Source organism: Embiotoca jacksoni, unplaced genomic scaffold, assembly GCF_022577435.1.
Source record: "Embiotoca jacksoni isolate LCO1_2020_lvr unplaced genomic scaffold, fEmbJac1.0.p SCAF_45, whole genome shotgun sequence".
Taxonomy (NCBI): Eukaryota; Metazoa; Chordata; class Actinopteri; family Embiotocidae; genus Embiotoca; species Embiotoca jacksoni.
The window spans coordinates 1,419,909-1,447,157 of record NW_027185398.1 but is presented as its reverse complement, the minus strand read 5'-3'; the positions used below and the strand labels follow the sequence as shown (position 1 = coordinate 1,447,157).

The 27,249-nt window shown below is 44.1% G+C and overlaps 2 protein-coding genes across 4 annotated transcripts in view; one reads left to right on the top strand and one right to left on the bottom strand.

Moving 5' to 3' along the window:
• arhgef37 (Rho guanine nucleotide exchange factor (GEF) 37) overlaps positions 1 to 16,743 on the bottom strand; it is a 20,618-nt gene extending 3,875 nt beyond the window's left edge. The window contains exons 1-17 of one of the 3 annotated variants that reach the window (XM_069169479.1): positions 16,718 to 16,743; positions 14,813 to 14,893; positions 13,997 to 14,060; positions 11,962 to 12,164; positions 11,474 to 11,831; positions 8,072 to 8,562; positions 7,006 to 7,135; positions 5,879 to 6,026; positions 5,592 to 5,791; positions 5,349 to 5,479; positions 4,827 to 4,931; positions 3,777 to 3,890; positions 3,438 to 3,607; positions 2,695 to 2,842; positions 2,469 to 2,597; positions 1,283 to 1,478; positions 633 to 802 (exon numbers count right to left, since the gene is read on the bottom strand). In XM_069169479.1, the coding sequence (XP_069025580.1) occupies positions 633 to 802; positions 1,283 to 1,478; positions 2,469 to 2,597; positions 2,695 to 2,842; positions 3,438 to 3,607; positions 3,777 to 3,890; positions 4,827 to 4,931; positions 5,349 to 5,479; positions 5,592 to 5,791; positions 5,879 to 6,026; positions 7,006 to 7,135; positions 8,072 to 8,551 (2,121 nt within the window). In that variant the 5' untranslated portion in view covers positions 8,552 to 8,562; positions 11,474 to 11,831; positions 11,962 to 12,164; ... (1 more) ...; positions 14,813 to 14,893; positions 16,718 to 16,743. The remainder of the gene's footprint in view (positions 1 to 632; positions 803 to 1,282; positions 1,479 to 2,468; positions 2,598 to 2,694; positions 2,843 to 3,437; positions 3,608 to 3,776; positions 3,891 to 4,826; positions 4,932 to 5,348; positions 5,480 to 5,591; positions 5,792 to 5,878; positions 6,027 to 7,005; positions 7,136 to 8,071; positions 8,563 to 11,473; positions 11,832 to 11,961; positions 12,165 to 13,996; positions 14,061 to 14,812; positions 14,894 to 16,717) is intronic. The other 2 variants (XM_069169480.1, XM_069169481.1) reach the window with 2 other exon arrangements.
• elp1 (elongator acetyltransferase complex subunit 1) lies at positions 15,947 to 27,249 on the top strand. The gene is given in 37 exon segments (XM_069169477.1): positions 15,947 to 16,044; positions 16,808 to 16,982; positions 17,140 to 17,292; positions 17,431 to 17,512; positions 17,771 to 17,851; positions 18,406 to 18,491; positions 18,606 to 18,796; positions 18,950 to 19,073; positions 19,190 to 19,283; positions 19,419 to 19,649; positions 19,744 to 19,914; positions 20,584 to 20,629; positions 20,750 to 20,905; positions 21,009 to 21,112; positions 21,326 to 21,435; positions 21,522 to 21,575; positions 21,666 to 21,771; positions 21,892 to 22,007; positions 22,242 to 22,315; positions 22,443 to 22,521; positions 22,713 to 22,792; positions 22,900 to 23,034; positions 23,120 to 23,205; positions 23,378 to 23,526; positions 23,909 to 24,032; positions 24,148 to 24,245; positions 24,392 to 24,593; positions 24,691 to 24,752; positions 24,934 to 24,996; positions 25,095 to 25,155; positions 25,372 to 25,421; positions 25,423 to 25,480; positions 25,639 to 25,738; positions 25,824 to 25,951; positions 26,190 to 26,341; positions 26,814 to 26,892; positions 27,106 to 27,249. Coding segments are annotated over 36 exon segments (3,903 nt in total). The 5' UTR covers positions 15,947 to 16,044; positions 16,808 to 16,832; the 3' UTR covers positions 27,174 to 27,249.

Below are 27,249 nucleotides of genomic sequence, written 5' to 3'. Positions count from 1 at the left end.
GTCACTGAATCCTGTCACATCGATCAGTCAATTCTTTGGACATAGCAAGTCTGTAGTGTTTAATTCAGGAAATTAAACACACACACACAAACACACACACACACACACACACACACACACACACACACAACACTTGGTACACCTGACATTACAATCAAATAAACCACCAAGATAAACAAGTAAACAAACAAATCGCACGTAAAACCAGGAGGCGAAGAGCCGAAGCAACACGCGTCGAACAAAATGAGACATCCTCGTTTCACTCAGCCAAGTCGTGACGTACTTCACATTTCGAAGTTCATTCTGGAAATGATTCGACCGACTGATGTTGTCACACAAACTTTGAGGTGCTTTTAAAGGAAAACAATTAATCCACTTTCTTGTGGAGTAAAGTGAGATTTAAAAAAAACATGTCTAAAAAAAAAATCAAATATAAATGATATTGTATCCTGAGTTAGGTATCATAATATTATTGTATTATGTTGACTCCCGCCCCCCCCCCAAAAAAAATCAACCATACAAACATTCACAATCACCAATTATTAATTCATTTAGTTATAAATACCCCCAACACGCCGTATTTTTCTACTTTTATCTGGTATAATTTTTCTAACGTTTATTATCTGGATTACCTGGAAACAAGGCTGGCTCATGACTTTGAGCGGCTGGCTCTCCTGGGTGTAGGAGTGTCGTCTGATTCCCGTCACGCCGTCCGGCAGGGTCAGGTGTGGCGAGGGGGGCGGGGCCTCCGTCGGCTGGTGGTAGCGAATGAGCTTCGAGGAAGGAGCGTAGCCTCTTCTGCCTGCGACAAGTTTTTACTGTTTTACGAGCCAATTCCATTTTCACTGTGTGCACTAAATATAAAACACTGGTTGGTTGGTACACTGATCAAATACTGCTCAGTAGTTGGTTCATTGTAATAACATCGATTGGCCGAAAGATGGCAGCGATGAGCTGCATTTAGGACGAGCTGCACTGGAACCGCAGTATTTTCTATTCGGAGATCAACTCCATTGCTTCGGTTTTCCTCCCTAAACTTCGAGCTTCCAGACATCTATTTGTACCTCATACATACTTTAGCTCTAAATCATACACAGCAGGAATTCTTCCTTCTTTTTAGCCATTTTCCCAGATATACTGCTCTTCCTCTAAACTTAAGACATCAGAATAACCTCTGTGGTCATCTGTGAGCCGGCTGAATTATGTGCTGCGTGGTTTAATTTGTCGTTTTGTTAATTAACATGGTAAAAGATGGTGTTTTAGTAAATTAAGCTTTTTCCACCTCCCGCATCAACCAGCCATCTCCGTTTGTCTCCGCGGGTGTCGGCCTCGCTGATGACGGCCACCAGCTCCCCCTTCGCCAGGTTCAGGTCCAGGTCCCGGCTGCCCACCACGGCGCCCATCACCTGGTAGATCTTTCCAGAACCGTGCTTGTCCATCAGCTGCTTCAGGCGGCGCTGAGACGACGGGCTCAGAGGCTGACGGAGGAACAAAAATCACAAGGAACGGGGAAACATAAGGTTAAATACAATAAGCTGGGAAGTCATCAAGAAAGTTGCAGAAGCACATTCTGTATCTCGTCACTGATGACTGATTTGTAATGACACAACGAGTCGGTAAATTCCTCAGTGATCACTGTAACCTCAAACAACACGTCAGTGGAGGATTTATGAAAGTTGCCTGGCGAGTTTGAATGTCAGTGTGACCCACTTTAAAGGCACACGACATGCGGTAAAACAGGAAATACGAGCAGCAGTGACACATGTCAAAAGGATTTTTTTTATTTTAAATGCCAAATCGTAAACACAAACACTCATCACTGCTCACACACTCCAGACGCAACAACAAACAAATGGAAAACACCTGGAGCTGTATTATATTTTTGCATATTGTCAAGTTACATTAGGAGAGTAAAAACCAGAAGAAAATGAGTCTTTGAGGTATTTTTATAACAATGATTAAGTCCAAATTGTCACTAGTAATTTCTGGCTTTTTGTCTATTAAATATTCCAATTTAAAGCGTACATGAAGTGATGTGAGCTGGGTAATAAAATCTGTGTCTATTTTTAGACTGCTGTTATGCAGGACGTGTTTCTACTTTGACATTTTTCCTCTTCACTGCTTGGAACAACTGCGTGTTGGAGAACTCGTGTAAACGTATTTTTTTTCTGGACGTGTCAATGACAAATAGCTCAAATTTGCTCTGCGCTCTAATCTGAGGCAGAAAAAAAAGAAAAGAAATGTGACTGAGCTTGTTTTTCTGACTGTCGTGTTAATGTGTTTGTGAATTTACGGTCTGTTGGACAGCATATTATCATTTTAGAAACCTTGTATTTGTAGTTAACCTGAGTTTTATAAAAAATTTGAACTAAATTATTGAAACAAAACACACAAGTTCTTCCCAGTGTTCCTGGACAACAACCCAGAAAAACCACAAAGTAAAAAAACAACACTCTCTCAAGTCCAACCTGGACGACCGGTGCGTTGAGTGTGTCCTCCACGCTTTGACATAAAGTCTGCAGCCTCCTGGCACCTTCCAGCACGGCAGACTCCGCCCACTCCCAGAATGCACCGGGGTGGAAAGAGCTGTGAGGGAGCTGGAAGGAGACGGATGAAGAGAAAGGAAACAAGACACATTTATCACAACCTGCTATGGAAACTCATCTTCTGCTTCGGCTTATTGTGAGGTCGTACCTGTTGTGCGAAGCTCTGAAACAGCTGCTCCATGTCGGAGGAGAGGTCTTTATGCAGACAGCTGAACGTCCCCAACATGCTCCAGATCATCTGCAGAGCCAGACCGTTGAACTGAGGGAGCTCGTTCAGGAGCAACGTGTTGATCGTCCTGACAAGAGAGGAGACCAGATGTTCTCAATTCAAAATGGAGGCCGAGCTCAGTCAATCTAAACTGCTCGGTAAAACTAGTAAATGATCAAATCTTGTCTGCTGGATTAAAGTAAAAACCCAAATCCTGAAACTACAACAAAACTTCTTGCCTGGCAATAACTCTGCCGTTTTAAATATCTGTAGAAATTCTAGTTACATAAATAACACAAAGATGCCTCAATACAACAAAGCTAAAAAAAAAGAAGGAAAAAAGAAGCTGTTTCTGGTGATCATCTCAATATCAACAGTTTGTTCTTAGCAGCCTGAATTTAGTGTCCACCACCACCAGAAGTTGTTTTTCTTCATGTCAGAACCACTAATTTAGATGTATTTACTGTATGTGACAACATTTCTACCTTGTTTCCCCAATATTGGAACTGCCTTTTGTCATGTCTCTTATATCCCAGTTGAATTTATGGAGTATTAGATTTGGATTCAGTGTTTTGTCGAGTCCATACTCTTAAAATCTCAAACAAGCAGCCCTTTAATTATTACCCCAGCCTTTCCAACCCATCCAACGACAGTCCTGCCTGTAGTTTTAAATCTCTCTGTACCTGTAGGTGCTCACCACCGCCTGCTCCTCGTAGCTCAGGTTGGATTTGGCTTCCAGCAGTTCGTAGTCGAGCAGCTTGTCCAGTCTCTTTCTGATCAGGTTCCTCGGGCCCACCAGGAGGTCGCGGAGGGCACACAGCGGCTTGTGGATCAGCGTCCTCATCCTCTTCTCCTGGATGGAGGAAGGAAGAGGATCACGTGATCATGGAAGCCCAGCATTACAAAACCGATGCGTTTAACGTATTCATCATTTCTGACAGGTGGGGTTTTTATTGTTGACATTGTTTTTGGTTGTAATGATTTTTGAGAGCATTTGTGGATTGCGCATAATGATGACTCACAAATGTAGGAAGGATCCACTGTCTGAGAGCAGTAGTGATCTCCTTGTAGCAGATAGGCGCCTTCTCTCCATCCATATCCAAGTCAAACTCCTCCGTCTTGCAGGCCAGGAACCCCTACAGACCAACGACAAAGAGCCGAGTATCACACGGTCAAAACGTGAGCAGGCTGCGACGGTTCATTTTGATCAACGACCGAGAAAGAAAGAAAAAGAAGGAAAATGCAAAAAAAAAAAAAAGGAGAAAACCAGCTTGGAGAATAATTTTAGGGCAGAAAGTTACATGGAAATTCATGTGTTTAACTTCAGGGACTTAAAGGAGCTCCTGAGTTTACACAGTGTGACTCATAAACATATGACATGTTCAGAAATAAATATCCAGTTATGTTCCACTTCTCCACCAGCGACTGGAAAGACATCAGTCATAGACGGGAGGAATGAATCAGATGTGCTGTTCATCCGTCATTTAAGACATTTAAGTATACGACTGCGGATCTGGCAAATTGTTGGTTGTACTTACAGTGAATATTAAAGATTAAATGAGTGGAAAATGCTGACACGTATAGGTACATGAAGAAAATGAACTCCAGACACGACCACATGTCTCGCAGATTGGATGGTTTTTTTTATTTTTTTTTATTTAGTGTATGTGGCAAATTAAACACTGATAGGTTTCAATATTCTGTTCGCAACAGACGCTACTTGAAAAAGAAAAACACACGTTACATTCATGTTTCTCAGGCCATCTGGGGTTTTACGCATTAAACACGGGCAAATAATTCCTGACAGAGATGTTTATTATACCAAAGATTCAAACCAGGAATTGCGCAAAGCCTCGAATTCCCATCTTTAGGCGTCTGGAGCCAAAACGTTACGATTCTTCTTATCAAAAACAAAAAGGTCAAAGCCGCCGTTTCATTTAACACTCGACAGGTCTAACGCTCTCTTTTCCTCTTTAATTTAGTTATATTTAATAGAAATAACAGTGTTAGGTTTAAACTCGCAAACAGCAAATCGTTACCGGTAAATAAACCCGGGATGTTTTGCAGCGTACCTGTAGGTGGTGCAGGTACGTCTCCACGTTCTCCAGAAGCTCCAGGATCCCGTTCTCCAGGACGTAAAAGAAACCTTCCAGGGCGTCAAACTCCTCGTCCACCAGCTGTGACACCCCGCAAAAATGTTTAAGTACAAACAAATGGCTTTAAATATGTAAAATGAATGCAAAGTCAGATTGTTTTATATCTCGACTACACGCAAATCAGGCCTAAATATGACTGAAGTAAAAGATGGAAGCTACGGGAGACGTGGAAGGACGGACTGGACGTCTTTGATCAGACCTGGAAGACCTCATCAGACTGTAGCCGTGCTTCGGTGTAGCAGAGTGAACAGATCACAACGCTGTCTCTCTCTCTGCTGGTTAATCATTGATTACGGAGGTGCAGCTGAAGGAGGTTTTATTGACAGAGGTTGCTTCACCCTGAAACGTCACTATAAATGTGTTGCTTGGTGTCTTGTGGAGCGTTAGGTCCACCTAACCCGGCCGGTGATCTCACAGGGTTACAGGACAGCGTCCTACCTTAGCTGCTATCCCGGTCTCGTGTTTGATCTGCTGGCTGAGTCTCGCCGTCTTCTTGGCGATGCTGTGGCTGTTCAGGCGGTTGATCTTGTCCTTGATGGTCAGGGTTTCCGTCTTCTTGTATTTGTCAGCTGTAACACAAGAAGATTTTATCGACTTTACAGCGGAGCTTCTTTTGTCACAGCTCTCCCCCCTCTGATGTCGCCACTGCGAGTTAACGTCACGGCAGAAAACCCGTCTTACCGACTTCTCTGAAGCGCTTGTACTCGTTGATGCGACAGTTCAGAGCGATGGAGGTGTGAGCGGTCTGCTCCAGCAGCGGGTACGCCGGGTGAGTCGGCTCCGTGTGTTTCTGGATGGTCTGCAGGAGGAGCGGGTAGCGGGCGATCCGCTGCACCGGCATCACCAAGAAGAAACTCAGAGAGGTGGCGTTGACTTCAGGCCTGGAGGGAAGTGAAAGTAACATGTTGTTTCTGCAGTTTATCCAGTTCGCTTTCTGTTCCAATGTGAAAGATGATAAATGAACCCACGCGGAGGCCTTGATGACTCTGACGATCTCATTCCAGAGGGCCTCCTTCTGCTTGTAGCTGTTCTCCACCACCGTGACGTGATTGTAGTTGGCCAAGTATTCCTTGTAGGCGGCTTCGATGTCCGAGGACAGGCTGAGGAACGAATCACCTGTCAGAAGGCAAGAAATATCGATTTTACTTCTTTACATGCAGGAACAACATTAAATACCGACAAATAATCATAAATTATAGATTAATTCTTATTGAGTGACCTGTTCTCTGCATCTATTTGAATTATTAATACGTGCGAGAAAGACAGCTCATGTGAAACACAATTTCGATGATGACTGTGATAGACTGTGTGTATAAAACAGCCCTCTCTTGTTGTCCATTTAATTGTGGGCACAGCCAACAAGCAAATTTAATCAACAGCCTTCCTGCTGAGAAACTATGAATGTTTGTCCTCAGAAGAGACACGTCTCGACATGTCCTGACATTTTATGTTTCTTATGCATTTTATCTAATTTCTTTTCTATATTTCTAAATGTTCCTTTATATCTGTTTCTATGTGAAACACTACATGTAATTATCTTGCTGTGAAGCACTTTGAGCTGCATTTCTTATATGAAAGGTGCTATACAAATAAAGTTTATTATTAAAAACATCCTTTATTTTCACCATCTTACAGGGAGAACAGTGGGTGTTGTTTTTAAAAACATTTGAGAAGATTGCTCGTGAGGTGAACACATTATTTTACTCTTTAACTTTGTTGTAAATAATGTAACAATAAAAATAATCCAAAAATAATATTGTGGCCTCTCAAGTGGCTGTAACACATGTAAATACGGCAAAACAGTATAGCAGATATTTCTGGGTATAGAGCCTTAAGAATGAACTCTCCTATGTGGATCTTGCCTCGACTGAACTTCTCACATGAACGTGAAAAGCCACAAATCCAACAAACAAAAGGTTGTTGAACGTGAATTGTTTCCTGTCAACGAATGGGGATCGAGAAAAAAACCCAAAACTGATCTAGAAACAGAAAACTGATCTGAAACCGACCTGTTGGAAACGTGAACAGACTCGTGTCATCAAATAGAGTTTTGGGGGATTAGACACTGAAGAAATAGGAAAGCGTCGACCCTTACACAGCGTCTCCAGGAAGTCCGGGTCTCCGGACTGAACCTGCTTCTGGTCCAACAGGCTGAGGAGACGGCTCGACACATCGATCACCTCCTCTATGTAGAGGAATATGCTGTCCAGGTTGGCTAGAGGAGGCTGTGGTGGGCATGGAGATGGAAAACAACAGACAAAAGCAAATTCATTTTTCTGTCCTGCAGGAATTTACTGTCCAAATGTAGACTGGATGGAGAATATGTGGGTCAGATATGGCACAATTATTAACCCTTATTAAAAAAGAATATGCAGTCTCTCGTGCAGTGGGTTCTTCTGTGACTGAGTACTGGTGAGAACAATTTGATCATATTCAACCACCTTGCCTGAATATAATCAATCAATCAATCAATCAATCAATCAATCAATCAATCAATCAATCAATCCAGCCCTTTTATGTAGAGCCCTGTGGCGGTATAGTAGGTCATTTAAAATTAAACAAAATATAGTTGATCAACTGGAAAGGTAACCAACAAAAAGCAACTTTGGAAATGCGTCCAAATACATAAAAACATGATAAAGCCTACATAACATTGCACATTTTTTCCATAGTCATCACTTAATGCCAAGTTTGAGGTTTATCGCAGTGCATAGCACAAAGTTAGCTATGTATGTGTTTCTGCTAGCTACTCCTTTATTTTAAAACAGAAAACAAATGCTAATGCAGCTGATGAACATCCATTTTGTTCTCCTCCATTTTATTCTAATGAGACAACAGTGGGCACACTAACTGGTGGGAGACGGAACAATCTGCACATTAACACTGAAAACAATCCAGCAACTTTTCTGCCTCACAATGCCACTATTCATTCCCATTTATTCTGCTTTTCTCTGCTCGGCCCTCCTTCGCGCTGCTGCTTCTCTCCGTCCGTCCTTCGTCCATCATATTCATTCACACGTATCTCCGATTCACCGCCATCTTTCATCTTATTTTACACATTTGCATGCAATGCCATAGAAAAACATGTCTGTCCAGAATCATTGTTTGCGCTACACACACACACCAAGGTAATTCCACAAGTGTCCATGGTTGGTTGGTACCTGTAGTTGCTGCAGGTTGTTCCTGATGGTCACCGTGCTGAGCTGCAGCAGTCGGAGGTAGTTCCTCTCCGAGTGGACCAGCTCCTCTATCGCCAGCTGCTGTCTGTGGGCTGCTCTCTCTTTAGCCGCGGCTTCCTCCTTTTCACACTTCTTCCGGGCCTCCTCGGCCTCCTCCTCGGCCGACACCGACCTCTCCTCCTCCGACACCGACCTCTCCTCCGAGAAACTGTCCTGGGAGGAAAGTCTGGAGATGGCCGGTACGGCTTTTGTATCCGAGAGTTCTGAGGAGTCGGCCGGCGGCTCCGCGATCACGGACACATCCGACCCGGACGTCTCAGTCTCTTCTCCGACTTGATCGTCCTCCTCCGCCGGAGCTTTCTTGGCGACCTTCTCGACGGCTCCCGCGGGCGACGGAGCGGTCGAGGCCGCTTTAGGGAGAGTCAGGGTGAAGGAGGGCTGCGGCCTCCTCGGCACCTCCATGCTGGAGATCACTGTCCAAGAGAAACACTGTTGGTTTTTTTTCATGTTTAAAACCTTTTTTTGGTTCTAACAAGTATCTCTTCATTTGTAATAGCATCTTCATTGACATCTTTCCAATTGATGAAATCATTTCAGTGACATTTAACAGAATTTTTGGAGGGGAAAAGGTTTCCCTTAAACCCATTTGTTTGTCATTTGGAGGAGTTTTTTTTTTCTGTCTTGAAACCGTTCCAGTCTTAAAATCTAAAATCTTACATTATTGATCATCTGAGTTTTAACTGTGAGCGGCAACAGCTGCGTGGTGTCACGACTTCGCATCCCAACAGTAGACCAGATGGACCACACTGGATGGACGGGGACACTGGAGGACGCAGATGTCATTTGTATTGACTGGTTTCAGCATGACTGAGCAGCAACAGTGCAAGAACACATATTTGATTTATTGATTCGTTGTTGTTGACTTGACTTGTGTTTCTAAATCAATATATCTTTGATCACAAGACATATTTGTCCGTATTAGTGTTATATCGTTTTTCTTAAGTTTTGTTTGGGATTATACATTCATATTGGGCTCGTGTTGTTCGTCATGATTAAACAGGTGCGTCATTTCTGGTTTTTCCTTTTTGGGATCAGGAAACAGTTGTAATTTACTAAACTTTTTTTTTTTTTTTTTTTAAATTGGGCAGATTATTAAAGCAGTTAAAAAAGTTGTTGAGGATTCAAAAAGAAATACCCCAAAACTGAAGTAGTAGTTTATCTTTTGGAAAAACATTGGCTTAGAGTTATGATTTGAATGTAATGAAAACATGCGAGAGGCCGAACTGGGATGCAGCAGTGGAAGCCCTCGCTGTAAGAGTCCATCTTGTATTTGCTCAGCTGTGTTGTCTAAAGAGGACATGTCAAAAGTTGCACCTCTATCAGGACCAACATCTGGATATCGGTTCTGTTCGGTGTAACCCAGATCATAAAACAATTTTTGAACTAGCAGACAATTTTCGTTTAAAAGGACAGTTTACAACATCTGTTATTCAGACCACAAATGTGAGTAAAGTCAAGAAACTCAGGAAGGAGAAAAAATTCTTTAAACATCTGTAGACAGATGAGGAATCTCTCACAGAAAAACTCCAGGAATGTACAGACTGACGTTTCATTCCTGCATTTGATTTAATGTTTCGTTTTAGAGACGGACAATAAAATAAAAAAAAACAACAACAACGGGTGCTTCTTTTAAAAGCCAAAAGAAAAAGAAAGAAGAAAAACATGTTGTGGATTACCCCTCGTGTTAACACGGTCTTTATAACCGCATAAAGCAGCAGATGTGATGGCTTTGTTTATATTGCTTACATCACACTAACACTCAGAGAGGGGAGATGCATTGTTGTGGACCCTCTGAGCTGGAAGGCCACGTGTCGGCCCACCGGGAGGCTGGCAAGCTGCTTACCGACAGACTGCCGCTGTGACGATTAGCCGGTACACGGTTGAGCCTTCTGTGGCTTTAAAGGAATCGACTCTGATGACAAATGTATTTTTGACTCGGTGATTTAATTATAATGCGTGTGTGCGAGGAGTTACTCATCACAACAGGCTCAGAGTTTCTTCAGTGCGTCCTGAGTCCATCGTGTTATTTATATCAGTTGTAATGCCCGGGTTTCACGCCTCATACCACAAACAAGACATTTTGTGGTGAGAATATTTCATAGTGCTTTTGTAGGTGATGTTTTTGTTGGGTCCAACTATCCGATGACACGTTGCACCGCTTCATTATTAAAGTTGCAGCTGCTGAGGTCTGTCCTCAGCTCTGCCGTTTGTCTTTCACTGTCTGTTTGACTTCGATGTGAAGTCCTGTTGCTGTCCACACCAGATGAACTGATAAGTTCCTGCAATAATATCAAACCTGATCTGACCAACGAGCACGTACGCAGAGTTTCACACGCGTTTGCACATTTTGTGACAACTTCTGTTTGTGCTTTTTGACACTCGCTTCTATGGAGATATTTTCGTCTGTGCTGAAATGTTTTGATATTCACAGCTGTAACTGAGACAAACAGGGTAAATGCACCGAGGTCGACATGACAACAACACCTTGTGTAGCTCTTAAAGTCTGAATTTGTATTTGAGGCGCTGCTTGATATTTCAAATTTCAATCATTTTAGTAGTTTTAGCTCGGTGTACCTAATAAACTGGCCATTGAGTATATATGAAAAGATGTTGCGTGTTTGCAAAACCTTTAAGTGTTTGCCATGTTTTTAAATTTGTTGATAATATTTTCTGGACACCACAGGACTGCATCATATTTTCAGATGTCCACCGACGGTCAGTATTAAAGTAGATTACAGTGACTGTGTTCATTTAGTTTGGTCTGATCGTAACTAAAAACCTTCCTTCTAACAAAAGGTTGAGGTTGTTTTTTTCGCAGCATGTGGCGACCCAGAGTTGGAGATTATTGAGATTTACAAGCTTGACAACCTGACAGAAACCAGAGTGCACCAACAATCACAAACTCTACCAAACATCTGGCATCACACACCTGGTTGAGTCACTGAAAACACTGCTGGTATTCAGACAGAATTTCACATTTGAAAACTTCAGTTTTTAATAGAAAAAGCAGGTTTTAAAAACTCTAAATGTAAAGTATTGCTACAGAAAATCACGTATTAGGTGCGATTAATAAACTCTAAAGAAATGACTAACTATGGCCCATAAACACATCAGAGAACAGACAAATCTAAGTCACAAACATCGCACAAAAACTATCCATCTCAAAACAACGGTGTCAGAGCTGCAAGCAGAAACCTCAGCAGCTCACGAGCTGAATCACAACTAGTGCAAAGTCACCGCAACCCTGACAACAACAACAACAACAACACCGAGTCGGAGTGACAGAGGAGCATTAAAAAAACATTTAGATGAGGCAGTCGTTACCTCGCGCAGGATCCTGAATTCAGCTGCGGTGAACCTCGAGCTCTCCTCTGTCTGGCTTCTTGTGCTGCGACCCGACTGAAGCAAAATCTGCTGCAGAGGAGACGCTGCTGCATGGAAAACACACACACACACACACACACACACACACACACACACACACACTGGTGTAACTTTCTCCGGTGACTCACACACACCAGGCTGCTGCTGCTGGGCCTCATGTGGCAGGAGTGTGTTTGTGTGTGTGTGTGTGTGTGTGTGTGTGTGTGTGTGTGTGTGTGTGTGTGTGTGTGAGAGAGACACACAAGAGTATAAGTGTGTGAGGAAAGGGGGGATGGGAGTGGAAAGGAGGGTGGGATGGCTGTTTTGTAGAGGAAAAAGAGGGGAGGGCAAAGGAGGGGAGAGGGTGGCCACACACACACACACACACACTAGCTGCTGAATAAGCTGATTGACTGCAGCAGCTGGTGGGAAGAGGAAGTGGAACTCACCCAGACGGAGGCCGATTGGCTGGCGAGTCTTCACCGTGGACCGACGGACCAATCGGAGCGACACCTCGAGAGGCTTCATCAAACGGTGGACGGACCAATGAGAACGGAGCACTGAAGTGATTGAAGTTTTCCTCCCCCGGGAAACAAAAGCACGGTGGGACGTCCCATCCTCTTTCCAATCGCAAAGGGATTGTCCGGATTTCCTGGCAGACGGTAGCAAAGAAAGAAGATTTACACCTCATTCCTTCAGGATTGGTTTCAGCCAGCGAGAAAAGATTTACGCAGAGTTGCGTCTCAACTTTACGTCAAAACGATCAAACAAATAATTAAAGCGGGGGCGTGTCCACCGAGCGCTCACTGGTTAGCGCAAAGGAATTCAAATTAAAGTTAAGGAGAGGACCGTGTTGAACGTCTGGGGAGTCCACGGCAGAGCAGAAGACATAAAGCTCATGCGATCATCTTTATTTAATATTAAGTTATGCCCACTGAGCAACCGCTGATTACTAGTAAAGGGATTTTAAATTAAAGTTAAGTTGTCATGTCCACGTAGCCAGAAACATAAAGCTGATGCATTCATTTTAATACAGCATCACCCCAAATTGAAATATCGACGCTTAAAGTTAAATGGAGGATGACAGAATTTCATTGGCGATGCTAAAAGCATAAAAAAAATAATAATAATAATTCAACCTAATCAAACGTTAGCATCGAGGAACCGTGAATGTCTGCCGGGACGTTTGTGCCAAACATAATAAAAGAGAGAACTTTGACCTGCTGGTGTTTGCCAGATGAAAAATAAATCAATCAAGAGATTACCAAAGTCCGAGGGGGGTTTTCATCCTCGACATCAAGTCTTATCGTCCTAAAGCAGGTTTTTATTTCAACATATATATAAAAAACAACAACTGTTGTTTGATTACGTGCAGACAGTCGACGTCGCTGCAAATCCCCCAAACAAGCACCGGGGTGGAGGTTTGGTACCGACGGAGCAGGCAGGACGCAATCACAACTTCATTCAGATGATTTAATAGAAGAAGAAGAAGAAAACTTGACTTGTTCTACGACTAAAAGAATATTCGGTTTTATAGGCGCAGCATTTGAAGTGTTTTATTTTTTTGTTGTTGTCTTATTTGTTCTTCTTTCAGGGAACCAAACGCACCAACTGGTGTCCGTGCGCCGCGGAGACCCGGAGAATAATTAGAATAAGATGTTGGCGTGAAGCCGGCCGGAGACAATGTCGGTATTCAGAACCGCGGTCCGGACGAGGGAGGCGAGCAGCTCGTCTGGTTTATCAGATCGGTATGTGAGGGAGGAATGCGGCGAGGCCGGACTTCTCTCACCGGCTTGACTTGGCAAAATGACATCACAGCTCAGATATGTAGCCGTGAAATTCTTAGAAAGCTTAACTTAAAACTTCGGCAGAGCGCTAAAAAAACCAAAAAAACCAAAATTGTCCCGTCTTTCGTGTCAGTAACGTAATAAAAGGGTCGGAAATGGGCCACTTTGGAAACCCGTGGGATCGAAAATGGTGAATCTAATAACTGCTCGAGGTCGTAAACCGCATGACCTACTGCAGATCGAATCAGGTTACTGCTGGAGCAGGCTCCTCTTGGGGGGGGAAAAAAGAAAAAACACTTTAATCCTGCATCAGGACAACGTTGTGATTGACTGAACTGTCTATTAAAGTCTGTTAAAAATAAAACACACTGAGGTTTTTGTTTTCCTATACCACGATCAGCTGGAGCTGAAAGCGGAAGTGGTTGATGTTCCCAGAACGGTCTGCTCACTCAGCATTAAAACAAACTTCCTGTCAAAGTCTGTTAATTCAGCAAAACTACAACGCAACGGGTGGAGAACTATTTAAAAGGAGATTTCTGTTGTTTTATTAGGCTTGGTTGAGTTTTAAAAATCTACTTTACATCACGGACTCGCAAGCCGCTTTGACTATTTGGTATATTTTCTTGAACGGGCTTCGTCCGCTACGGCTTTACACAAAATAATAATAAAGATAAAGCATTATAAATCGCAGTATTACCTTCACGCGACACAAGAAACAGCAGAAAAAGAAGATGGAAACATCTTGGTCAGCTTCTTCATTCCTGGAGAACACACACACAAAAAAAACTAATTCAGACAGACAAATATTTCTGTTTAAACTTCCTGTGTAATTTACTTTAAATCAGACAGAAACGTTGATTTAATTGGTCACACATGATGTTAAGTAGAGATCTAAATAGACATGAATACGACATGCAACAGAAAAATTACATAGATTGTGGAAATGAAAGTGACATTTCTGTCATTCTTATTTCAAGTATATATATAAATATGTGCATTTATTTCATATAAACTGAGCTCCACGTACAACAGGTGGATTTTTGGTTTTTATTCCCGTTATAAATTAAAAAGGTGCAGCCATGAAATTGTTGTATTTAAAATTGCTCTGGTTCTTTAACGTAGTGTTTGTTTGGGTTTTTTTTTAAATGCCAACAGCCCGGTGAAGAGGAGACGGGGGAGGACGGGGGAGGATGGGGGAGATGATGGGGGAGGGAGGAGGTGGGGGGGGGAGGCAACCAAACAACACGATACTTTGTTTTTTTTTTGACCGTTTCTCTTGAAGCACAACACCGACATGACTCGTAAATGAAAAGATATCACCAGCAAACACGACGAGAAGCGAGAAATGAAGCTTCAAATAGAAACCAAGCAACGTCTGGTTTAAGGTTGTGAAGGAGGAGTGAGCAATGCGGTCCGTCGGCTTGCCTTGCGTTTTAGATAAAAACAAACAACAACAACAACAACAAAACCGAGGGCGGCAAAGAGATGCGAGACAAATAAATAAGACGTTTACCTTCATGGCAGCCGTCCTCTCGTCGTGATTTTCTGATCGTGTGGTCCTGTGGAGGTGTCCTCACCCTGAACTCCCGCTCACCTGTTGTCAATCAGAAAGCCGTTTAAGTGTCGACGCGAACAAACAAATAGAACATCCGGTCACTTGCGTTACAAAATAAAAGCATGATAAAAAAAAAAACCCGGTGAACATCCGTTTTCTTTTCAGAGTAAAAGCCGATAGACTATTTGACCGGTTGGAGACTGTCTCTCTCAGCGTGCAAAAAAAACCAGACAGACATAAATAGACACAACTGAGAAACTCATGATGAATGAATAATACTTGTTGTCTCATATGATTTTACCATAAAAAAGTTTTACTGTAAGCTCAGTTTGTAGGTTTCCTTTTTATTGCAAATTCAGATTCCTACTCAACTCCATTTCAGAGAGAAATATTGCACATTTTGACTTTACTGTATTGATTTATTAGTTTTAGACACTACTTACTTTTCAGATAAAGACATTCTATTAAAAAAAATATACACTGCTAAAAAAAAAATAAAGGGAACACTTAAATACTTAAACAACAAGATGTAACTCAATTCAACTGGAATATTTAATTCATTGAGATCTAGGATGTGTTGTTTAAGTGTTCCCTTTATTTTTTTGAGCAGTGTATATCTATTTCATGTTTATATTTATTGTTTTGTTGCCTTAAAGTCATCATAACGACATGGCTGTTCATGCCTAGAATAATAAGTGTCTTGGGAAAGGTGTAAAGAAACACGTTCAAGTAGTTATAACTATTACTCTTATAAATCCTGTTGATATTTTCCTACAGATGAAGATCAGAGAGAAAGACAGTTTTCGGGTTTTTATTTTGTGTGAATGGAATTGGCAATTAATCTAAGATTTAGATCATAATCACGACATCCTGATTAAGTAAACACATCCATTGCACCTTGCATTATTTTCAGAGCATTCAAATATCTGCACATTTGAATATTATATAATTTGTTTTAGATATAATGTCAATTTACCCCGTTACTGTATAATAATAAACTAATAATAAAAAGTAAATACCTACTGGCTGTACATGTACTCCACGTCACCAGGGGGCAGCACCGCTGTTATCCCTCATGTAACTACGCCGTAGGTCAAAGGTAACAAGTATTTACAGTGCCACATGCGTGTTGTTGTGGTGTTGATGTTGGACATTTAAAACGGATCATTTCTTCAGCTTGTGTCTTAACGGTGGGTTTTTCACAGTTTCCCGGTGATTGTATCAAATGTCGAAGCTTCCGTTTTCTGATTTTGCAGATAAATATCACGTCGCTTCTTCCAGTTTAAAGCTAAGCTATCACATCCAGTTCCATTTTCGGACACCCTGTATTTGAGTCTTTATAACCTTCAGTTTCGTCTAAAACCTGCAACCAAACCAGGTAATTAACATGTTAAAGCACGTTTAAAAGGCTTTTTTTTTTTTTTCCGTTACGTTATGCTTTTTCACGGTTTCGATTTAGTTACTGATGTCCTGCACACAAACAGCAGGAGGCGGTTCGGAGGACACTTGTGATCGGATATCTTGAGAAAATATATCAAATTGTGTTTGCACTTCGTTGCCAGACTCTTGAAGTCGCATCAGAGAGAATATACAATATTTTGCAAAAACTGAAAGTATTGAAGCTGAATGAGAAATTACAAAAAAAAAAAAAAGAAATCATTGATATTTAAGTGAATTGAACAGCTGGTGCGTTTAGTTATTGTGTCTCAACATATGCGAATGGTATAATAATAATAATAATTTAGGAATGTTTATTGGCACTCAAAAGAATATATTTCACTCGAGGGGAAAAAAAACCTGTAACTGTAGTTTGTTTTACGTTGGTGGAGACATTTTCTGCTCGTTTCATGTCACCAAGTTCACCCGAAGACGTGTTTCCAAACCACGTCCATCACGAGAAGAACATCTGGATCGTTTCCTGACTGGCCGCGTTGGATATCCTGTCCGTTCCAGGTCTTCTTCAGCCTCCCGAGGCGAGATGAGGAATCTGAAGCTGCTGAAGAGCCTCCGGAGCGCCGAGCTGCAGGCTCCGGGCTCCCCGCGGTGTTTCTCCGTGCGGGCCGACACCGGCTCGCTGCTGATCGCTTCTCAGTTCTCCATCACAGAGTACGACCCCCGGACTCGCCAGGTGAGCTGTTGACTGATGGGGCGGGCGGGGGGGGGGGGTGTCATCGCCGGCCGATGGGTGGGAAAATATATTGTGCCGAAGTCGTCGATGCTCAGGTTTTTTTTTTAAAGTTTTATTCACTCACCATCGACTTACCTTCCACGTCTTTCTTCTGCAGGTCGTCAGCGAAGCCTCGCTGACAGCGGACGGTTTCCTCCCCGAGGACGGCGGCGGGGTGGTGGTCGGGCTGCAGGACCTGGCCGAACTTCAGTCCGCGTGTTTGGCCACGGCGGGCGGCGACGTCGTTCTCTTCAACCTCAACACCTGCAAGGTTTGGAAGGACTGAGAAGTTGGAGAGTTTTTATTTTCAGGTTTTAGCTTTTTTCAAGTTAAGGTCGGAATAAAGTGAAAGAAAATGCGTTTTTTTTTGTGTGTGTGTGTTTTTTTAATGAGCGTTGTGTTCCAACAGTTGGAGTGTGTTGGCAACGTCGACAGCGGTCTCACCTCGATGAGCTGGAGTCCCGATGGAGAGCTCGTCACTCTCACGACCGGTCAGTGTGTCTAAAAACATCTTCCATCCATCCAACTTAAGTCTTCGGCGTCATTTCTTAGTTTGGAAAACTCTTTAAAAGAAGAAGAAGAAGAAAAGTTTCAAATTTCTTTGAAGATAGACGAATAAAAATGAGTTCGGTCGACACGCTGCGTGGCTTTAGATGGACATCTGTAACCGTGACGACAGATCAGATGTTCACTGCGTAGACATATTTCGCAGCGTTACAGATGAGTGACATCATAACTTGTGTTCCCAGGTCAGGAGACGATCATCATGATGACCAAAGACTTCGAGCCGATCACCGAGGTCAGAATCCACCAGGACGATTTCGGTGAAGGTACGTTGGGCTCCAGATGTTCAGATTTCAGATTCAGGACCCAACTGAAGTGCAATAAATTATTTATTAAGTGTAAAAATATATATACATATATATATAGTTTTTTTTGTCTAATGATTTGATGGAAAAAAAGATTAGTCTCTTCCTCTTGTTTGCATTGTGGCTCCGGAAAGTCTCTTTTGTTTTCTGTCTTATTTGCAAGTGATTCCTTCTTGTTTTACTTTCCGCATCTAATTGACGACTCCCCCGTGTCCTTATCTTGTGACCTGCAACCAACTCAGTATTACCATACGAAAGCAGATACAAAGGGAATGGGGGTGACTGTCTACTGTTTGTCACACTGTATAAAAGCTGCCTTATGGAGGAGTGACGTGGAGCATTGCTGGGGGGAGCATTGCTGGACACCTCTCTTTGAGGGTGCATGTAGTTGCTCCTTCTTGCAAGAATTAATGTCCGATGTGTTTGATTTTGAACCGAGCCTCTGAGTAATTTTTCCAACATGATTGTTTTAGCACTTCCTGAAATGTGTCGATCTACATCGCTGACTTTTGCAGGGAAGTTCATCACAGTCGGCTGGGGGAAGAAGGAGACTCAGTTTCACGGCTCAGAAGGGAAACAGGCAGCACAGAGGAGAGTCCAGGTCGGTTTCTGTTCACTCAAAACAATCGGATCTTCTTTTATTTTAGAAAAACGAAGAAAAGTTTGCGTCAAATATGAACACATTCAGAAGTGTGTACAAAACGTGAATCCGCAGGAAGTGCAGCCGGCCGTGTCCTGGGACGACCGCCGGCCGCGGGTGACGTGGAGAGGCGACGGTCAGCTGTTCGCCATCAGCGCCATCTGCCCTCAGACCAGAGCCAGGAAGGTTCGGGTGTGGAACAGAGAGGGCGTCCTGCAGGCCACCAGCGAGCCCGTCAACGGCCTGGAGCAGACGCTCTGCTGGAAGTAAGAAGCTCTTTGAAACGACAACTTTATTTTTTTTTTAATCCATTAAAATCAGTTTGTTTGATTTTAGTTTTAAAAACAAAAAACAAGCAGCATCAGCAGTTTTCCCGCGACACGAGAAGCCGAATCTGAATCTCGTTGCTGTCGTTTCAGACCTTCGGGGAGCCTGATCGCGAGCACCCGGCGTCATCCCAACAAACACAGCGTGGTGTTCATGGAGAAGAACGGACTGCTGCACGGAGACTTCACTCTGCCCTTCGGCGCAGACCGAGTCAAGGCCAGTTTCGAGTTTATTATTAAAATAAGAAGAATACTTTCTCACTGTGATTATGAGCGTCCTGAGTTTCTAAAAGGAAAGTGTTAAAGGACTACTCCACCCGCGTGTGTTTTTAGGTGAAGGAGCTGCTGTGGAACAGCGACTCCACCGTTTTAGCCGTCTGGTCGGAGGACACGGCAGCTGGGGAGGACGGACGCGTCAACAGCTGCAGTGAGTTCAGACAAACACAAATAAACATTCGCCGCGGTGCCTCGTGGTGATGAACAAGAAAGCTGCAGACATTTTTGCGCAACAGACGATTCGTCCTTCTACTCCTGTGAATGATTATCGTTATCGTCTCTGCAGTCCAGCTGTGGACGGTGGGGAACTACCACTGGTACCTGAAGCAGAGCCTGAACTTCGGCCGAGACCCCCAGAAGGCTCCGGTGTGCGTCTGCTGGGACCCCGAGCGCCCCCTACGGCTCCACGCGGTGACCCGCGGCTGGACCGCCACCACCTACGACTGGGGCTGGGCGACCGAGCGCAGCCCCGGAGTGGACGCCGGCGACAACGCCAACGTGGCCGTGATCGACGGAGGTGAGGGGGGGGATCTGACGGGGGGGCACGACGAGACGAGAGGACGCCCGAGTTATTCTAACGCGACGTTAATTCCTGGTCTGAACTCTCGCAGATAAAATCCTGGTGACGACCTTCAGGCAGAGCGTGGTCCCTCCTCCCATGTGTTCACTCGAGCTGCAGGTCGGCTCGCCGGTCAACCAGGTGACGTTCCTGTGTCAGCCTCAGGGAACCAATCAGCTCGCGGCGCTCACAGATAGTGGACGAATCTTGATCTACAGACAAGGTGGGTCTATTTTCATCAGAATAATTTTGATTACTGTAAAAAAAACAAATTAAAAAAAAAACAGTTGAATGTTGTAATTTTTCCCTTCCAAAAAAAACAGAAGGAGAATTTTCATCTTATTAACACTTAATTAGACCCTCCAGGATTGCACAACGTTTTGTTTTTTTTGTGAATATTGTGTTAAATATTTTGGGATTTTGTGGCAGATTTTCTCAAAAATTGCGACATAATTTGCAGAGTTTTAAATATGTTTATTTTGCTGTAAAATGGAGAGAATTCGCAAGTCGAGAAAAAAAACATGATTTTTTTAAGCACCAATTACTTTCTTTGATAATAATCACGCTTTACATGACAGACATATTTTATTTCTAATTATTTTTTATTTTCTTCAACTTAGGGAACCATGGCGCTAAAACATAGGCCGACTGTATTCACAAAACTAATTCAACATACAGTAATATGTAATTATATATGTTATTATGCCGCAATACTTTCAGCACAATTCAGGAAATCTAGCCAACTTTGAAATAAGGGATTTTACTGGGATACTGAACCTGAAGCGGATTACACTTGATTCGATATAAACACAGAGGATTATCTACATGGACCGGTTTCTACATAATGTCGTTTTTAATTTTTAAATATGTATTTCCCCCCCTGTCAATCCAGATTCAGGAAATCAGGCGGGTCCGCTGGTCCTCCAGAAAACCATGAGGTGACGCAAACAATCTGCAGCGCTGCACATGATGCAAACGCGCATTCAGTCACTTCAATAATGTGTTTTAATTTGAATTTGTTTCTGTTCTTACCACGTTTTCGTCCCATCTTCCTGCAGACCGCTCGGTCTGGAGTACAACCCTTCGGCCCTGCGGCAGCTGCTGTGGGTGGAGGACGAGCTGTTCATCGGGGTCAAACCCGGTGCGCAGCCGACCACCTCCACCCTGGTGAAGCTCCGCCCCCCTCGGGACGACGGCGACGCGCCCGCCGTCCGGTCAGCAGTCTCTTTCGGACACGGATTTGTCCGTTAGTACAGAAATCATTGACGTAAACTGTTCTCTATCCTTTTTTATTCCTTTTTTTGTCTGCGTCGCCAGCGAGGTGGAAGTGAGCGGGATCGTGGTCGGTGTGGTTTATCGCTCGCAGACCAAAGCCGTGGCCCTACAGCTGGAGGACGGACAGATCAGGAAGCTGCACTGGGGTCAGTGAACACACCGAACACGATTCTTCTTCTGCTGCTCAGCTGTGTGCTTTCTTTATTGGAGGGGGGGAAATATTAACCCAAAACATGTTTTTTTCCCAGTATATGACTTCAAAACGCCTAAAATACTAAAATAAAACACAACAATTTAATAAATGACACAATCCCGACCTGTGTTTGACCAGTGTTTTGTGTTCTTACCTTCCTGTGTAGACGGTCCCGACGAGCGCTTATCGGTGGAGGACTGGCGAGACTCCAGCGGCTGCAGCGTCAACTTCCCGGTTCCCTGCGTCCAGATGTCCCTCTGCAGCATCGGAGGGGAGGTAGAAAAAACAAAAAACAAACACGAACGCACAGTTACAGGATTGTTAAAACAGCGAGACACACCCGAATGTTTTCCCTCCGCCAGGAGCATCCTCTCGGCCTGACGGACAGATCCCACCTGTACGCCGGAGACACGCAGGTACGTCTGTCAGCGCTTTGTTTCGTTGGGTGAAACGGGAAGCTTTACCGAGCAGCGACGAAATGTTTTGCGTGTCCGTTCCTTCGTCAGCTGGCCTCCAACGTCGGCTCCTTCGCCGTCTGCGACGACTTCCTGCTCGTCACCACGCACTCCCACACCTGCCGTTGCCTCCGACTGAACGCGCTCACCGTCAAAGGTGGGACGGAGACAAAAAAAAACAACAACGTCAAAATACAAATACACGATCACGGTCTTTCTCGCCGGTATATATTCGCCGGTACGTGTCGAGTTAAATCGAGCTTCTGACCCCCCGCAGGGCTGCAGGCGGCCTTGGCCTCAGACGGAGATCACAACGACGAGACACTCCGGCGAGTGGAGAGAGGATCGAGGATCGTCACCGTGGTGCCTCGAGACACCCGAGTGATTCTGCAGGTCACACACACACACACACACACACACACACACACACACACACACACACACAAAAGCGCTGACAACGGTGGTTTGGTACTTCAAACTAGAAAAATCTCTTTTTATGGAAATCAAAATATGGAGCCTTTTTAAAATGACAAATTTAGAGGTTTGCTCCCTCTGATTTATTTGTGTGTGTGTGTGTGTGTGTGTGTGTGTGTGTGTGTGTGTGTGTGTGTGTGTGTGTGTGTTCAGATGCCCCGCGGTAATCTGGAGACCATCCATCACAGAGCGCTGGTGTTGGCTCAGCTCAGGACGTGGTTGGACAGGTGAGTTCGTAGCCAGTTTGTATCCTGATGCCTGAAGACCGGCGGACTCTCTCTCTCTCTCTCTCCCTCTCTCTCTCTCTCTCTCTCTCGGTCTCGCTTGTTTTTATTTGTTGTTTGTTTCTCTCAGTCTGAGATTCGGAGAAGCCTTCGGGTGTATGAGGAAGCTGAGGATCAACCTGAACCTCATCTACGATCACAACCCGAAGGTACACACCGTAGATTCTCACCAAGCTCATTTAAAAGGTGTCCCAGTGGAGTTTCTTTTCCAGCTGAGACGGGTAACATTTGGAAACATGAACAGAAGAGCTAAAACACTGGAATATTTCTTTCTTTTTTTTTTTACATTCCTAAATTTTAAACAAAGTGTTTTTTTTCTGGGTTTTTTTTTCTTCTGCAGGTTTTCCTGGAGAACATCAAGACCTTCCTCACACAACTCGGCTCCATCAACCACATCAACCTCTTCCTCACTGAGCTCAGGTCAGACTTCATCACAGTTGATTCTCACATTAAAAAAACCAAACACACAACTCTCTTCTAACACCTGTTGTTTTTTTGGTTGGTTTTTTTTGGTCTTTGGTTCCCAGAGAGGAGGACACGACCAGCAGCATGTACCCCCGTCCGGAGAGCAGCAGCCCGGTGCAGCCGGCCTCCGGCCACAAGAAGGTGGACGTGGTTTGTGATGCGTTACGGAGCGCCATGGAGACGGCGGATGCAAATAAGTCAGTCCAAACTTCTACAAACGATTAGGTTTTAAAATGTCCATTTATCTGCATTTTATAATCGATCTCGTCGTCTCCGGTCCAGGTTCTGTCTGTCCATACTGACCGCTCACGTGAAGAAGACGGTTCCAGAGCTGGAGATCGCTCTGCAGAAAGTCCACGAGCTGCGAGGTGAGCACACACACACACACGCACGCACGCACACACACACGCACGCACGCACACACACACACACACACACACACACACACACACTCTCTCAATGCAGACGGCAGCGATGAGCGGCAGGAGGATGCCGTCTCTTGTCATTCTCATCGTTTTTTTTGTGCGTGTGTCCGTTTAGAAAACCCACCTGCAGCTCCGGGCGGCGTGAGCGCCGAAGAGGCGCTGAAGTACCTCCTCTTCCTCGTCGACGTCAACGACCTGTACGAACACTCGCTGGGAACGTACGATTTCGACCTCGTGCTCATGGTGGCCGAGAAGTCCCAGAAGGTACCGAGACGGCAGAGGAACGACCGACTGTCCCGAGTGTTTGACTTCTCTGGGAGAAAAAAAAAAACACAAAGCGTGTTACATCACAAAACTAATATTTTTTTATACAGTCTGTAATCCCTAATGAGGTGATTAATTCAGTAATTAGTCTTAACAGCCACAAATTTCCCTTCAATTAACAAAAAAATCTGTTTATATTCTTGAGAAAAATGATGTTAAGTACTTTGTACCCAGAGTTTTGGGATGTTTTTCCGGATGTAAAAACAAGCAAGAAGGTCCGTCACTTTTTTTTCTTTTTTTTTTTTACAACGAGTTGTGATGTAAGAAAGCTGCGATCGGAGGATCGGATTTGTCTGTAATGTTTCTCTTCAAACCTCTGCAGGACCCCAAAGAGTACCTTCCCTTCTTAAACATGCTGAAGAGACTAGAGCCCAACTACCAACGCTACACCATCGACAAACACCTGAAGCACTACAGGAAGGCTCTCGTCCACCTCAGCAAGTGTGGTCGGTCTCAGTGATTCTCTGCTGCTCTCAAAAATGAAATCTTTCAAGATATCGAGTTACTCTGTAAAATCCACAAAGTGTTGACCTGATATGCGTCGTGTATTTTTGCGTGCAGGAGATGAACATTTCCCCGAAGCTCTGCAGCTGGTGAAGGAGCAGAAACTCTACAGCGAAGCTCTGAGGCTGTACGCAGTTGACAGCGCTCACTACAAGGTGCAGACTCAGCAGTTTTTTTTTGTTTTTTTTTTAAACAGATTTTTTTTTTTTTGTTTTGTTTTCAACAGCGTAACACTAAACGTTATATAAAACCTGACTTTGACCCCCCTCCCCTCCCCTGAACTTTGCCCTCTGACCTCAAGGCCCTGAGCTGCATCTACGCCGAGCACCTGGTGGAGCAGCAGCAGGCGGAGCAGGCCGGCCTGTTGCTATGGCGATGCGGAGAGCCGGTCACCGCCCTGCAGGCGTTCGCCGGCAGCTCCAGCTGGAGGAACGCCATCTGCGTGGCGCAGCAGATACCGCTGCCGCCCGACCAGCTCGCTCTGCTGGCCAGAGACCTGGCAGGTAACCATGACAACGGGCAGTCGGGACCGACAGACAGAAAGTGAAGGTAGACAGTCGGGTGGCCACGGTGAATGTTTGTGCTTTCCTTCCCTTATAGAGAAGCTGATTGAACAGAGGCGCTACTCGGAAGCTGCTCTGCTGTTGGACCAGTACGCCAAAGTAAGAACATCTGCAGCGACGGCACAGCTGGATGAAATGATTTCTGATGAGTCAGCGTTTCTGCATGAGCAAAATATCAAGCAGATAAATGTGGAAAAACTCTTCAGCATTTGATGTTTATAGTTGTAACACAACCCAGCATCTACAGGTGTGAAAGTATCGGTTCCTCTGTTTCCAACAGGACTGTGAGGAAGCCATTTTGGCTCTGATCACCGGTGCAGTCTGGGAGGAGGCGCTCCGATTGGTCAGTAAACAAACGGACCCATCCTTTCCTCCTTTTACACTTGTCTTTGTTTTTGTGTTCAATGCATCGTGATGAAAAATCTTCTTTTCCTGCTTCAGATTTACATGCACAACAGGCAGGATATCACTGAAACCAACCTGAAACCGGCTCTGTTAGAAGGTAAGAACTGTTCAGACATGTGAACATGTTAAAGGCCTCAGAGGATCGATGTCAAACTGGTCTGAAGTATTTGGAAAAAAAGGAGTTTTGGAAAAAAAATTTAAAAAAAAAACTGCTGAAAACGTACTTGCAGAAGGAGGCGAAGAGGAAAGTCGTGAACAGACGTGTCATCGAGGGGGCGGGGTTAACGTTGTCCTCTCGTTGTCTTTCATCAAGCTGGCAACACCCACGCCGCCTTCCTGGAGGCTCAGGTAGCGACGTTCACCCCGGCACAGGACCCGGCTGGCTGCGGTCCGGGAGCAGAAAGCCAGACTGGACCTGCTCGGTGAGACTCGGTCGTATTCTGGACCCAAACATGTCGGGTGACTTTCAGGAGGACTTCTGTATTCGTTTTCAAAACATTTCCAAATGAAACTGGTGAAACAAAAACAGCCGCTACAAGCCTGCAGTTGTTTTTCCAGTAACTCTGTGTTTCCTCATCAGACGAAGACGGTCCGGACTGTCCCGACGCCGAGCTGTACTCCGAAGCCAGCACCGCGATGACCGGTTCCAAATACTCCCACAGTAACTCCCGCATCTCCTCGTAAGACAAAAACCCCACCCCGAGCTTTTAAATGAATCCAGCTGTAAAAGTATCTCCGCTTTTAACGTCGACGCTCCGCTCGCAGGAGATCGTCGAAGAACCGGCGGAAAGCCGAGCGAAAGAAGCTGAGTCTGAAGGAGGGAAGCCCGTTGGAGGACCGAGCGCTGATGTACGCCCTGAGTGACATCATCACCACCGTGGACAAGATGAAAGGTACGAGACGCCGGACGAGAGCGTCCAAAAATCCAGTTAGAGGATAAGTTCACAGTTTCTTTCTCCAAACAAATAATCAGAAGCAGAAACGGAATAAATTGCAGACTCGTCCTTTTAAAGTAAAAAAAAAAAAAAGAAAAAAGAGATGAGCTCTTATTTTTTGGTAAAAATCGCAACTTTACTGAACTTAGAGATGATAATACACCCACGGCTTATTCTGTGGTCTCGTCGCCTACAGAGGAAGTCCACAGCCTGCTGAAGGCCTTGGTGCTCTTCCAGTTCGACAAACAGGCCGAGAAGCTGCAGCTGGGATACGAGGCGGCGCTGCAGACGATGGAGGCAGCGGTTCCCGAGGTGTGGCCCGACGGCCTGCAGAACAGCCAAGCTCCGGTAAAACAGAAAAATACTTTGTCGTTATTATCAGCACCGTAAAATGCCCTTTTTCACATTTGGTTTTATCTCATTCACTCGTCATTTTTTTTTTTTGTGCTGGTTTTCGGGTAACACTTAACAGAGTTGTGACAAATTACAGAGTAAAGTTCAGAAGAAATTTTCAAAATAAAAGTTGAAGTCATGCTCTTGTATGCAGAATTGACCTTTTTTTCATCCACTATTTCCTTTCCCCAAAAAGGAATAATAGCTTGTATTTTAACTATATATATATATACAACAATTTTTAGTTGTTTTTTTTTTGTATATATATATATATACAAAAAAAAACAACTAAAAATTTAAATATCCCTCCAAAAAATGAGTTAAGAATCGAGATACGTGCGCTCACGTGCATGTGAGAGGAGTGAGAAGACGCCATTGTTTGTGTTGATAATTGAGGATTTTTCCATTTCATTCTCCTTCCCTGCAGCTCACCGGGCCGAACTCCACTGCGAACAGCATCATGGCTTCTTTCCAGCAGCAGCAGAGACCTGCAGCTGCACAACAAGGTCGGCAGAATTCGTAGCGTTGAAATTTGCCGTCTTGACCTCTATTCAGCACGTAAACATTCAAGGTCACCGCGTACGCGGCTTGATGGCATTTTTTTTGTAGTGGACGTCTAATCAAACACTCAAGAAATGAGTCGGCCGAAACGGGTCTCAATGCGTGGAACCATAATTTCTCTTTTTAACTATTTCTCAATTTACATTTTTTTTTTGTAGATGCTGAGATCCCGACGGCACCAAAGATGAGAAACGGCGTCAAGTGGAAGCTCACTGTTCTGAAGTAAATTAGTTTTGTTTTTGTAATTTTTAGTTTTTGACTGTAAAGTTGAATTATGTTATAAATAAAGATTCATTTATGTC